This window comes from Macaca mulatta, chromosome 9 (genome assembly GCF_049350105.2).
Source record: "Macaca mulatta isolate MMU2019108-1 chromosome 9, T2T-MMU8v2.0, whole genome shotgun sequence".
NCBI classification, from domain to species: Eukaryota; Metazoa; Chordata; class Mammalia; order Primates; family Cercopithecidae; genus Macaca; species Macaca mulatta.
The window spans coordinates 59,251,675-59,266,911 of record NC_133414.1 but is presented as its reverse complement, the minus strand read 5'-3'; the positions used below and the strand labels follow the sequence as shown (position 1 = coordinate 59,266,911).

The 15,237-nt window shown below is 37.5% G+C and overlaps 1 protein-coding gene and 1 pseudogene across 6 annotated transcripts in view; one reads left to right on the top strand and one right to left on the bottom strand.

The window, feature by feature from the left end:
* Window positions 1–15,237, bottom strand: part of PARG (poly(ADP-ribose) glycohydrolase) — a 134,919-nt gene that overhangs the window by 92,423 nt on the left and 27,259 nt on the right. For all 6 annotated transcript variants that reach the window (XM_015147033.3, XM_015147031.3, XM_015147034.3 and 3 more), the window contains one exon: window positions 8,575–8,649. In XM_015147033.3, coding sequence (XP_015002519.3) covers window positions 8,575–8,649 — 75 coding nt within the window. The remainder of the gene's footprint in view (window positions 1–8,574; window positions 8,650–15,237) is intronic.
* Window positions 2,091–2,695, top strand: LOC114669945 (large ribosomal subunit protein eL33 pseudogene; annotated as a pseudogene).

The window sequence follows — 15,237 nt, the reverse complement described above, 5'->3', positions numbered from 1 at the left end:
TTGGCTCAGTCTTTGGTAAACCATAGCACCAACAGCACAGCACCCCCTCATATAAAAGGACCAATGGATCTATTTAGTCTTTGATGACCAAGTTTACCGCTTGTTTAAATAGGCTACACATTGAAACAGTACATAAATTTGAAAAACAAATCTAACGTCCTGTTTTCATTTACTCATTATTTCTACCTTCAGATAAAAATACTATAATAGTCCTTCCAGGGTTAAATATGAAATGTTACTTGTAGATAAAAATGTTCGAAGCATACTCAAAAAGACTACAGAATTTATTTTGATAGTAGGAACATAAGAAGAATAAATGTAAATTAATTTAACAGGAATTATAAATCAAGGCATCATGTTGAACTGTGTTAATAAAATACAAACAAAACAAAACCCAAAACACTTCAGAGCTAGCTGATAAAGAGAGACACAAATCACGGGCAAGATTAAAACATAAAATTATTTTCACTCGTCTAACAGTAGATTTTGGATAATGAAATCAACACCACAGCAACATTTAAAAGGAATAAATTCTACTGCTATTTGATCCAAATGAAGGGTTAGAGTTATAGGACAAACTAAGTACTAGCTTAATTTAATTATTAGAACGTAAGAGAAAGTCCACTGAATGAATCTTCACTTTTGAGTATCTATAACTTCTAACCACTTTGTCCACCACATAACTACAATCCAGATAGTGTTTTGCAAAAACAAAATAACAACTCTAACTTCATCAGTGATCTAGTGCATAGAGTGCTCAACTAAGACTGATATTCCATGGTAACTCTTCAAGTTTATAAAAGCAAAGTGCCTTGTTCCAAATGGAGTAATCTGTCCTTTGGGATATGCACTATTTAGATATCATAAATATCAGACTCTCAACATATGTCCCAATTCAAAAGCACACATTACCCAAACCAGGGAGAGAAATTCCACATATTCCATACAAATCTAAAAGTCACAATTCATCTGTTTCAATATTTTAGTGACTCTGATTAGCTCCCTTTTGGCTCCTATAGTTCTTATGAATTAAATTGAGCTGTAAAGTAATGCAGACCTTATGATTCCAGAGACTGTGAGTCACCAAGGGAAGAGGTCCAAAAAGGTTAAATTTCCACTGAACTCCAAATCAGAGGTTCGAAAGCTAGAGAGATAAAGACATTAGCTGTAGTCTTATGGAACATTCAAGGCTGCTTTCATTTGATTAGGAGTTTGGTACAGGCTCTTTGTGACAAATATAACAAACACATTTCATATTTTTTAAGCTTTGAAGAAAATCCCAGAAAACAGATTATCTATGAAGAATGTTAAATCAATCTAAGTAATAATGTGTTTCTATACATTCAGAAACTTACTTCGGTGTTATCAAAAAAACCAAACCAAAACAAAACAAAAAATGACCACCAAAAGGCTATCACGGAAGGAGGCCACATTCCTTCAGTTACTGAAAAACAAAATCTGTTGTGATTTAAAATGGTAGTTACAACAATTTGCTGCCTTAGGTAAGCTTTTCCCAAACTATTCTAAAGAGCACTAACCCTCCAAGAAATGTTTATAGATAGTCTGGGGATAAAGGGGTGGAGAGAGGAGGAATGAAGAGAGAAGAAAGAAAAATCCTCTAACAACGTTTTTGTTCTAAAATTTTTAATACACAAAAATACTGAGTATATTTGATACAGTTATAATTACCATGAGATAAGCTACTCATAATAGCATGCCACACCTCAGAAAGCCAGGATGTTCACAGTATACCACATATGCATGAATGCATTGATGCTCAAGTGATGCATAAACATACAACTATTGTGTTTTACGTTATTGAATCATAGCTGATTTGTGCTATGATTTTTGCCTAATAATTTCAACATATATTTTAACTTTTTATTACATAATAGACATAAATCAAAACTTAATTTCTTCCAGCCATTACTCTGTGTCCATGAAATAACTTTTTTTGTAATCTGTTTTAATACAAGTTTATGTTCCTTTTTCTGAGTTTCTACTGATGCTCTGCCAATACATTATAATTTTTAAAGTTTTCCATAATCACAAGTTCAAAAACTGTTATTTTAGTTAAACACAGGTATAATAATACATGCCTCAATTTTGGAGACAATGAATTATGTTGTACCTGTTTTTAAAATTTTAAATGGCCTTTCTCTTTCTGCCAACTTGGAGCCTGTGGAGGCCTGCTGGGAACAGGACTTCTAAAAAGCAATTATGTCTGGAAGGCTATGGTCCAAGGCCATTTTTGCTGAGTATAAGTGGAGTCTCCAGAACCAAAGAGAGCACACAGCTCTTTTTAAAATTGAAGGTGTTTATGCCCAAAATGAAACAGAATTCTATTTGGGCATAAGACGTGCTTATGTATACAAAGCAAAGAACAACAAAGTGACTCCTGGTGGCAAACCAAACAAAACCAGAGTAATCTATGGAAAGGTAACTTGGTGCCAGGGAAAGAGTGGCATGGTTCACGCCAAATTCTGAAGCAATCTTCCTGCTAAGGCCATTGGACACAGAATCTGTGTGATGTTGTACCCCTCAAGGATTTAAACTAATGAAAAGTAAATAAATAAATGTGGATTTGTGCTCTTGAAAAAAAAACTAAAAAAAAATTTAAATGATAGAGAGTTCTGAAGAAAAAGATAGCTTAGACATAACATGATGAATTTAATTTGCATCATTCAAAACTCAATATTATGTCCCATTTACCTTTTAAATTAAGTAGCACATAAACAAAAATGCAAGTTCAATACTAATAGAATTACACACTCTTATTTACAGTGATAGAGGCTTTAAACAGTCTTTCTCTGACAAGTTATAGGACAAGAGCTCATAGGAGAATGCATAGTCAATATTTTAGTAACGATAGCGAACACAAAAGATGCAGAATTTCTAAGTTGCAATAATCTATTTTGTATGTATGATTTGAAGTGAAGACTTTATGCTATATATGTATATTTAAATTGTGGTTTACAAACAGAAATATATTACTAGCCTCATCACAGCAACAAAATCATTCTAAAGTCTAGGTTTTTCATTTTTTACTTTTAAATGTCCTGTCATTCCTGTACTCCTCTCTCTCACTCTCCACCTTTACCAGCCACAGATGCAAAAAACAAAAGCAAAACCAAAACCACTCATTTTGTTATTTATGATAGCCTTCATGGAAAAACCAATGGAAGGATGAAACGAAAGGCATATACATTTCTATCTTTTCAATTCCAGACATAAAACTCAACACAGAAAGGAAGATGAAACAGTCACTAAAATCCTTAGGCTTCCTTTCAACAATTAATCCATTTTCTTAAGAAGTTTGCTACATACATCAATTGCAGATTTAAAGCTCTTTAGTTTAACATTTTATACTTACTGTGAAATATTCAAAAAGTATATAAAAATATATATGTATAGTCTAATGAATAAATATAAAGCAAACATCCAAGTCCAGAAATAGAAGCCAACATCACAGAAATAGAAGAAACCCCCTTAAAAATATATCCCCCATGCTCTTCTTCAGTTACTACAGCTTTAATGTAAGTTTCACAAGTTAATACACTACGAATGAAATGAAACAGTGCCACAGGTGTTGTAAAAGAGGAGTATTTGGCTGGGCACTGTGGCTCATGCCTGTAATCCCAGCACTTTGGGAGGCCAAGGTGGGTGGATCACCTGAGGTCAGGAGTTTGAGACCAGCTTTGCCAATATGGTGAAACCCTATCTCTACTAAAAATACAAAAATTAGCCTGGCGTGGTGGCAGGTGCCTGTAATCCCAGCTACTCAGGAGGCTGAGGGGGTAGAGTCGCTTAAACCTGAGATGCAGAAGTTGCAGTGGGCCGAGATTGTGCCACCCCACTCCAGCCTGAGTGACAGAGGGAGACTGTCTCAAAAACAATAAAAGAGAAGTATTTAAAAATTCCTCCAAGATGCATTGATAGAGGCCTTTTCTAACATATAGAACATTTTGTCCAACTTTCCAGTGAAAAATGCCAGGAGTAAGTATATTGATTCATTTAGAATATAAATTACAGAAGTGTTTGAATTTAATTTTGTGGAACACCACACAGGAGGGCCATAAAACACAGATTGTGTGTTTGTAGCACTTCCAGCAGCTGGCAGTGAGGAAGACCAATATTACCCCTGAAGATGCAGAAAATACTAAATAACAGCCATTTTGACTCAGTAGCACCTAAATATATAAATATAAATAACAAATTAACAGATTGCTCTCTGTGATCTTTGCCGGTTTCTAAAAAAATAACAAAAGCTGAGGTACTACTCCTTACTTCCATTCCTGTAGAGGTGCTCACACACCAGAGTGGGCTTCTGGGCCCCTTATCTCTAGTGCTAGAGACCAGAATGTAGGTAATTACAGTACCATGGATTCACAATGACTGTTGATATAAACTCCTCTTGTTGTAAGGTAGTTTGAGTTACAAAATCCTTTACTTACTGAATTAATCAAAGAAAGGTTTTAAGGAGATAAATATCAACGGCCTCAAAATAAACGTAACTGCAAAATATTAATCTTAATATGATGCGAAATTTAATTATTTTCCTTAATAAAACAAGCCACTCAGAGTTCAATGTCACATTTAAGTAAAGAATTTCCAAATTCTGACTGGGAGCAGCCACTCACACCTGTAATCCCAACACTTTGGGAGGCCGAGGTGTGCAGATCACTCGAAGTCAGGAGTTCGAGACCAGCCTGGCCAATATAGTGAAACCCTGTCTCTACTAAAAATCCAAAAATTAGCCAGGCGTGGTGGTGCATGCCTGTAGTCCCAGCTACTCAGGAGGCTGAGGCACGAGAATTGCTTGAATCTGGGAGGTGGAGGTTACAGTGAGCTGAGATCGTGCCACTGCACTCCAGCCTGGGCAACAGAGTGAGACACTGTCTCAAAACAACAAAAAATTAAAAAATAAAAACTGAAAAAAAATTGCCAAACCCTGCTAATAAACAATGTTTAAGAACCCTTAGTTTAAGGCCAAGTACGGTGGCTCCAGCCTGTAATCCCAGCACTTTGGGAGGCTGAGGAGGGAGGATCATGAGGTCAAGAGATTGAGACCATGATGGCCAACATGGTGAAACCCCGTCTCTAATGAAAATACAAAAAATTAGCTGGGCATGGTGGCGCACGTCTGTAGTCCCAGCTACTTGGGAGGCTGAGGTAGGCGAATGGCTTGAACCCAGGAGGGGGAAGTTGCAGTGAGCCAAGATTATGCCACTGCATTCCAGTCTGGTGACAGAGCTAGAATCCATCTCAAAAAAAAAAAGAACCCTTTATAGGCCAGGCAGAGTGGCTCATGCCTATAATCCCAGCACTTTGGGAGGCTGAGGAACGAAGATTGCTTGAGTCCAAGAGTTCAAGACCAGCCTGGGTAACAATGGTGAAAAATCATCTCTACAGAAATCTGTATAAAGACAATTTTGGGTAACAATCTAAGTAACAATGGTGAAAAATCTGTCTCTACAAAAAAATACAAAAAACTAGCCAGGTGTGGTAGCACATGCCTGTAGTGCCAGCTACACGGGAGGCTAAAGTGGGAGGATGTATATAGCCCGGGAGGTTGAGGCTGCAGTGAGCTGTGACAGCACCACTGCACTATAGCCTGGCTTTAAATTTAAAAAAAAAAAAAAAAAAGAACCCTTTATAAACAAGCCTTCCTACTGCAGAACAAGACACTGAAAATGCAAATCAAATATAATTTATTTGTTTCCCTTGCACTAAAAACCTTTGCTTCCACCAATCCCACCTACATATATGTCTGACACTTACTTCTCACTAACCACTGCAAGCATGGGCAATGTTGTCCCTGTGGGTCATGACTTGGTAAAGTTCTAGAATAGTATCTGGAGATTTGATGGATAGAAAAATACACAAGTGTATTAAACATCCAAGGTATTTTTTTAAGTATACAATAATGACAGAATAGCAAACAATCACAGGGAGAACCACCTTCAAATCTCTAGATAGGCTTTATACAAATTTCCTCAAATCTCTAACAAACACAGGAGTGGATGAGCAGACAATTTATCAATTTGATGGAATATTGCTGCAACCATTAAGGCTAACCATTATAAAGTTATATATCACAGAAGATTTTATAATACAGCATAAATTTTAAACATACATTTATATCTAGCTATAAGACATCATATATATATGGGCAAAGACTTAAATAATACAATAAGAAATGAATACTTAGTGTAGTTGTAGGGACTTCTCCAACCCTCCATATGTTTACAAAGTAAATGCAAATCAGAAGGTCTGGTTGGGAGCGGTGGCTCACACCTGTAATCCCAGCACTTTGGGAGGCCGAGGTGGGTGGATCACTTAAGGTCAGGAATTTCGTACCAGCCTCACCAACATGGCGAAAACCCATCGCTACTAAAAATACAAAAATTAGCCGGGCAATGTGGCGGGCACCTGTAATCCCAGCTACTTGGGAGATTGAGGCAAGAGAATTGCTTGAACCCGCAAGGCGGAAATTGCAGTGAGCTGAGATTGTGCCGCTGCACTCCAGCCTGGGTGACAGATGAGACTCCATCTCATAAAAAAATAAGTAAGTAAGTATCAGGAGGTCAAAAATGCAAGGACTCTTCTCTCTAAAGAACTGTAAAACTATCATCAGCACCTGAGTAATCATTTCATATTTATGATCTACACTAAACACACCAAAACTTGCTATCTATTACCCGTTTCAGGCATGCTTCTGGGCAAGGTCACCAGATAAAGGGGAAACAAGGTCCTGTCTGAGTATTCTGATTAAGAAGAGAGAAAAAAATGACTACTCCATAGCAAGGTGACAGAGGTATTGTAACCAATGGCATGTTTTACTGCCATCTCAAGGTATCAAATTATACATTACTTCTTACCCCAATTAACCACTATATCCAATTTAAGCCCAGAAAGTTACAACACAAATGTTATGTCCTGATAACTTAAGTGACAAGGATAACGATTATATCAATTTGATCTACTTTTCATTGCATCAGATATTACATTGCTGTAACAGTGAAAGACATTTAGATTCAAGGATATCTGAGATATCCAATTTCCAGACACAAGGATAAGGCTTTCATTATTTACTTTATGTCTGCCTTGCAAAAGCCATATAGGTCAAAAGCTCAGTAAGATAATCCTGAAATTACTGGTACTACCTTGAAATGCAGAATTAGTTTGGATTCTATTAACATGATGTAAGAATTGCCCTTAGCACCTAGGTTTGTTGCAGAAAGTAACAAATTAATCCTAAAACTCAGAGTGAAATGCAAAGAATCCAAAAATAGGCAAAACAAATTTGAAAAAAAAAACGAAGTTATAGGACACACACTTCCTGATTTTAAAACTTACCACAAAGCTATGGAACCAAGACTGTGTGGTACTGGCACAAGGATAGACACATAGATCAGTGGAGTAGAAATGAGAGGCCAGAAACAATCCTTACGTCAACTGATTTTGAAAAGGTGCCAACACAATTCAACCGGGGATAGAAGAGTCTTTTCAACAAATGGTGCTGGCACAACTTGTTATCCACATGCAAAATAATGAAGTTGAACTCCTACCTTATACCACATACGAAAATTAACTCAAAATGGATATTCACATGGAAAATAATAAAATTGGACCCCTAATTTACATTACATACAAAAATTAAATGGGCAATGGTCATAGTGTAAGAGCTAAAGCTATAAAATTCTTAGAAGAAACATAAATCTTCATGATCTTAGATTAGCTTCTTAAATATGATCCTGAAAACAGAAGAAAAAAAGATAAACTAGACTTCATCAAAATTAAAAATTTTTGAGCTTCAAAGTGTACCATCAAGAAAATGAAAAAGGAAAAAAAAAAACAAAAAATGGGAGAAAATATTTGAAACTCATATATCTGGTATGGAACCTGCATCTAAAATATATAAAGAATGCCTAAAATTCAATAATAAAGACAAAAAATTTGAGTAGATATTTCTCCAAAGAAAATATACAAATGGCCAACAGACAAATGAAAAGACTCCCTCTGCTAATGGTACTGTGAAAGTGATATTCCTATCCACTACTGGCAGCATAGTAAATTGCTACAATTAATCTGTGGAAAAAGGATTTTATGGCAAAAGTTTTTAAAAGATTTTAAAACAAATGTTTTGTGCCCTTTGACTTAGTCATGTAATTTCTGGAAATCACCTAAAGAAACAATATCAAATATGGGAAAATATATATACATATATAATGATGTTGTCACAATGTAATTGGGGGTGAAACTGGATGCAACCTATATGTTTGAGAATATGGGAACCATTATATTCTCAAAATCTAAGCATGGACTGTTATACATTCCTTGATAATGCTGATAATGGTATGAAAATATAACAGAAAATGTGCATTCTAAGAGACTAAAACAAAATTCAATATTAACTCCTAATTATATTTATCTAAGATATATATATAACAGCAAATTTATAAAATTAAAAGATGATAATTATCTTAGTGTGGCTGAATTATGGGTATTCTTCTCAAACCTTCTTATAGAGTAGTCAATAATATTTTCATAAAGAAATAAGGATACTTTTACCTTATCCCAGAAATCGATCAAAGCTGTAAAGTCCCATTTCTTAGAATACGCCACATTGTATTTCAGAATAGCATCCTGTGGAAAATGCAGAAACAAAACGTCATGTTATGGACAAGTGAATGACCCATGAAGAGCCTGTCTCTTATGAACTACCTCCAGTACATTTCATAATGTTAGACAAGCTTCCTACAACCTCCCCCTGCTACTGATATGGACATCAGTAGCTACAGACAAACAGAATGAATACTAATTTATTAGTCACTTAAAAAAATGAGATTAGAAAGGTCAAGTAATAGGTGAAAAAACACAATTACACCCTAAAGCATGTGTTCTAAATAGGGTGATACACTCCAAATAGACAAAAACTGGATCTTGAGGGATAAAAAATGAACTTGGATATCACAATTGTTGGTGGTCCTTGAAAGCGTCACATTATATATACACAGAGATACATAGTGTATTTGTAGTATGAAAATTTCATGGGTCAGTTAATAGGGTTGAGATATAAATTTTTTTTGTAAAAAACAAAAAATAAAAATTTCATGGGACGAGATTAGGAAAAAATATTTAAAAATTGTCTTTTTTCCTTTACTATAAGGTATTTTTATACAATATATATAAATAATTATCTTCCTCTAGCAGTTCACATAAATTACACATTTATGTAGAATGAAAAGTCAAAATATGCCATCTACTGGTGTAGTTTTTAACTGTTTGAATAGGCAATACTATACATCTGGTTTCCGAGTCAGGTATGCATAAGACAATCCATTAGATGCGCAGAAAGAACAATTTATTTATAATTACCTTTTATCTCATCCTTTTAAATATCTACTTTGGTCTTATTTTATACTGTACATATTACATTAATAAAGTAAAAGATATGCAGAATTTATAAACAACTATTTATCTTGGTAATACACACTCAAAATTTTTTTTACTGAGGTACACAAGTCTGAAAACCACTGTTAGATTATTACTATAAATCTTTCAAATTTCATTATCATTGAATAAGTTTTAAAAAAATTAATACTCTGTCAAAGCTTCCTGAATAGTACTTCATGCCATACTAAGCATCTAGGTTAAAAGATGAGCCAACAAAATGTGTCTTATTTACTTGGAATCAAGGGACATCCAAGCTCCTTAAGAAAAGAAAAAGAAAAATCATCCATAAAATAAGATAGCAAGAAAGAGTCTTTATTTTTCGCTCACAAGCCATAACATAACATTTTCTATTAAGAATTAACAGATTTTAGGCTGGGTGTGGTGGCTCACGCCTGTAATCCCAGCAGTTTGGGAGGCCAAGGCAGGTGGATCACGAGGTCAGGAGATGGAGACCATCCTGGCCAACATGGTGAAACCCCGCCTCTACCAAAAACACAAAAACTAGCTGGGCGTGGTGGTGTATGCTACTAGGGAGGCTGAGGCAGGAGCATCACTTGAATCAGGGAGTCAGATGTTGCAGTGAGCCAAGGTCACGCCACTGCACTCCAGCCTGGGCAACAGAGTGAGACTCAGTCTCCAAAAAAAAAAAAAAAAAAAAAAAGAAGAGATTTTGGCCTGCACGGTGGCTCACAGCACACTTTGGGAGGCTCATAGCACACTTTGGGAGGGCGAGGTAGGTGGATCATTTGAGTCCAGGAGTTCGAGACTAGCGTGGGCAACATGACAAGACCCCTAGAAAAAAATACAAAAATTAACCAGGCATGGTGGTGCATGCCTGTAGTCCCAGCTACTTGGGGGACTGAGGTGGGAGGATTGCCTGAGCCCAGGATGTTGAGGTTGCAGTGAGCCGAGATCGCACCACTGCACTCCAGCCTGGGTGACAGAGCAAGATCCTGTCTCAAAAAAAAAAAAGAAAGAAAAAAAAAAAATGAAAAGATTTTAAGGATTTTTTTTTTCTAATCACTGGTATCTAATTTCAGAACCTCACAAAGTATTAAATAGAAATGTGTATCAATAGGTGAATGAATAAAAAATGCATATACTGGAGCAAACTACCAATATACTGAACAACACGGATGAATCTCAAAAATCTTCATTTTGAGGGAATGAAGCCAGATATACCTACTATGATTCCATTCATGCAGAATGTAACTATAGTGAAAAAGAACAGATTAGTAGTTGTCTGGGGCCAGAGCAGAAAGCGGAATGGACTGCAAAGTGGGGAGAGGAACCTTTGGGGATGATACAAACATTCTGTGTCTTGATTATAACGGAGCTTCATGGGTATGTGTAAATGTCAAAACTCATCAAATGACACACTTTAAAAGGATAAACTTTCTTATCCATACATTATTATTCCTCAAAGTTGGTAAGGAAAAACATTTTAAATAGCAATTGCATTCTAATTCTTCACTGTAATTCTCTAATTCTTTTAGTGTTTTATAATTAGCATTAAGCTCTGGCTCGTATTTATTTTCACGTCAGTCTTCAAGTCTCAAAAGTAGTCTATCATGAGGTCGCCTGTCATTAGAAAAACTGGATCCTACTCTGTACTCTTGAGTTATCAACTACTGAGTAAGTTCTTTTTAGTTCCTAATTCACAACAAGCACAAAAAATTCTTTATGTGCAAATTATCACACACATTATTTATATAAGTACTACTGTACTTACATGTAAAATCAACTTTTGAGGACACTATTACTTTTTAAAATTCCGAATGTCTCTAATCCCTCTAAATCCAACATCAAATGATATATAAACAGCAAAAAGATCATTATATTCAATTAGAGGGATTTAATGTTTCCCTCTTCCTCTCTCAAAGCATTCTTTCAGCGAAGGAAACAATTACCATAAGCAGATAGAAAAATATCTCGATGGATTACTCCGTTCTATTGAATCTACCATAAGAGAAACGCAAAAAGGAAATTCAGATTAAAGCAATTACCCTTTCCTGAAATAATCATGGTGCACCAAGAAATTGCTAGAGAGGTAAGAAGATTGTGTAATTTAGAACACTATAGTTAATCTTTCATTTAGTTATTTTTTTTTGAGACGGAGTCTTCGCTCTGTTGCCCAGGCTGGAATGTAGTGGCCCGATCTCAGCTCACTGCAAGCTCCACCTCCCGGGTTCACGCCATTCTCCTGCCTCAGCCTCCCAAGAAGCTGGGACTACAGGTGCCCACCACCACGTCCGGCTAATTTTTTTGTATTTTTTAGTAGACAGAGGGTTTCACCGTGTTAGCCAGGATGGTCTCAATCTCCTGACCTTGTGATTCACCTGCGTTGGCCTCCCAAAGTGCTGGGATTACAGGTGTGAGCCATCATGCCCAGGTGCCTTTTTTTTTTAAGATGGAGTTTCGCTCTTCGTTGCCCAGGTTGGAGTGCAGTGGTGTGATCTCGGCTCACTGCAACCTCCACTTCCTGGGTTCAAGCGATTCTCCTGTCTCAGCCTCCCGAGTAACTGGGAGGCGTCCGCCACCACGCCCGGCTAATTTTTGTATTTTTAGTAGAGTTGAGGTTTCACCATGTTGGCCAGGATGGTCTCGAACTCCTGACCTCTGGTGATCCACCCGCCTCGGCCTCCCAAAGTGCTGGGATTACAGGCCTGAGCCACTGCTCCTGGCCTCACTATAATTATTCTATTTGTGTTTGAAGAAATATAAAAATTCTTAAAAACAGCCTCTGTTTAGAAGAATAAAAATAAAGAACCTAAGATAGTGTTCTTCAAATGGACTCTGGGTAATATTCCTGGGTAGCCTGCTTCTATGTGAGTTTATAATTTTGTTTTTAGAAAATAACAGCCAAATGACAACATGCTATAGAAATGAAGGCTGGGTATTAACAGACAAAAATAGTGAAAAGACTGAGCTGTCCTTCTATACACCACAGTACAGGTATGTTAAATTCTAAAGAACCTTGGTCCAGATGTGGTAATGACATGCCTGTAATCCCAGTATTTTGGGAGGCCAAGGCAGGTAGAGCACTTGAGCTCAGGAGTTTGAGACCAGCATGGGTAACATGGCAAGACCCAGTGTCTCAGTCAGAAAATATAAAAAATTAGTCCAGTGTGGTGCCATGCGCCTGTGGCACACGCCTGTAACATTATACTAAAACTAAGTAAACTCTAGCAGAACTTGAGATTTTTTTCCAGCGACTCAGGAGGCTGAGGCACAAGAATCGCTTGAGCCAGTGAGGTGTAGGTTGCAGTGAGCTGAGATCGCGCCACTGCGATCTGATGTTCTATATAAGGATCCCATCTTTGTTTCCACCAACATCCATCAACTGTTCATGATTAGCAGGAAAAGTAATAATTGCAAAATAATTTCTTCTTTATGTAGTATTTTAAAGAATTTCTCAGCAAACTATTTTGAGGTTTGGATCAGTGGTTTGAAAATTTCTGTGCAAAGAAAGGAATAACAACTACAAATTGTTTTCACTGGGATAATAAATACAAATCAAACGATGGTTCATTATACTTGAAATTAAAAAAAAAAAATCAGGACAGGCGCGGTGGCTCACGCCTGTAATCCCAGCACTTTGGGAGGCCGAGGTGGGTGGATCACGAGGTCAGGAGACGGAGACCATCCTGGCTAACACGGTGAAACCCTGTCTCTACTGAAAATACAAAAAATTAGCCAGGCTTGGTGGCAGGTGCCTGTAGTCCCAGCTATTCAGGAGGCTGAAGCAGGAGAATAGCGTGAACCCAGGAGGCGGAGCTTGCAGTGAGTCGAGATTGCACCACTGCACTCCAGACTGGGCAACAGAGCGAGACTCTGTCTCAAAAAAAAAAAAAAAAAAATTCAAACTGACGTATCTGTACAAGCACTACAGATATAAGGAGTTAGCTAGGAGTAGTGACCCACGCCTATAATCCCAGCCAGCACTTTGGGAGGCAAGGCCAGGTGGATCACTTGGGCCCAGGAGTTGGAGACCAGACTAGGGAACACAGAGAAACCCTGTCTCTATAAATAAATAAAATAAACAAAATTAGTCTGGACATGGTGGCATGTACCTGTAGTGCCCGCTACTCAGGAGGCTGAGATGAGAGGATCGCTTGAGCCTTGGAAACAGAGGTTGCAGTGAGCTATGATCGCACCACTGCACTCCACCCTAGGTGATGGACCGAGACTCAGTCTCAAATTAAAAAAAAAAATTAAAAAGTATAAGGAGTTTATATTTAATGTTTGTATACACATAATTAACATTATACTAAAACTAAGTAAACTCTAGCAGAACTTGAGATTTTTTCCATTTGAAGAGTTTGCTTTTTGTAGTTGTGAGCCGTGAGTGGTTAGTGTATTGTTGGTAATGCTGAAGGCAGGGTTGATCGCTCACTTGCTTGATACTTGCATTCAAGAGAATCTAAATTGTGTTGCGGAAGGGACTGACTGTACTCAAGGCTAACTTGAAGTATTAAAATAAGGCTGCACCTAAAACCTTCTTAGTCACACAGGATCCCTGTAACCAAAACAGTGTATGTTCCAGCTGCAGAGAGCAGACTGCTCTCAGCTTGCATAGCACCTTAGGATTGGGAAGAATATATGGATAGGGAATGGGGTGGAGAAAGAAGGATGGAAATGCTGTCATCCAGGTGACTTTAGGGTCCTAAGGAGTGGAGAAAGACGGCACTGGGAAGGTCTTCACGGATCTGTGTAGGAGTTCCTTGTAGATAAATTACTGATCCCCCATCTACTATCCCCAGTATGTAATGGCTGAATTAATATGTAATCAACTACATTGTATCTAAAGCCTTAGAACTAGTCAGGTGCTCCCCCCACTTAATACCATTTCTTACCCTGTAATCCTACCTGATCTTTAACAAACCATTAATAATTCTAAGGAAAATCTCTATTTTGTTGTGCTTTTTCGTAACTTTTAAATAAATCAATTGTACTGTAAAAAATAAATAAAAATAAAGAGTCTGCTTTTTTTTTTTTTTTTTAAGAGCCCATTAGAAGATTGAGAAACACTGTCCCCAAGGAACAAAGCCTTCAAAATACATTATGGCATAACATATCAATGTTTTCCATGTAAAGAAAAAAAACAGGAGCTACAGAAATGTATAGAAAGTTTAACAATAACTTGCAAGTGAGGAAAGGGAGAGATCCTCTCATATTGTTTTATATTCAGTACCTGTTTTAAGAAAAAAACAATGAAGTAAAGCCACAGGCAGGCAGCCCGGCACCAGGCCCAGAACCAGGCCTGGGTCTGCCTGGCCTAAACCCAGTAGTTAAAAATCAACTCATGACTTAGAAACCGATGTTCCTGACATTGTATAGAAGAACATTGTGAAACTCCCTGCCCTGTTCTGTTTCACTCCGACCACCGGTGCATGCAGCCCCATCACATACCCGCTGCTTGCTCAAATCAATCACGACCCTTTCATGTGAAATCTTCAGTGTTGTGAGCCTTTAAAAGGGACATAAACTGTGCACTCGGAGAGCTCAGATTTTAAGGCAGTAGCTTGCCTATGCTCCCAGCTGAATAAAGCCCTTTCTTCTACAACTCGGTGTCTGAGAGGTTTTGTCTGCGGCTTGTCCTGCTATATTTCTTGGTTCCTTGTCCAGGAAGTGAGGTAACTGATGGACGGATGGTGGAGGCAGCCCCTTAGGCAGCTTAGGACTGCCCTGTAGAGTATCCCTGTGGTAGACTCTGGCCAGCCTGAATGAGGCGATCCAAAGAGAGCTCCCGGGTAGGCAATTGCCCCGGTGGAATGC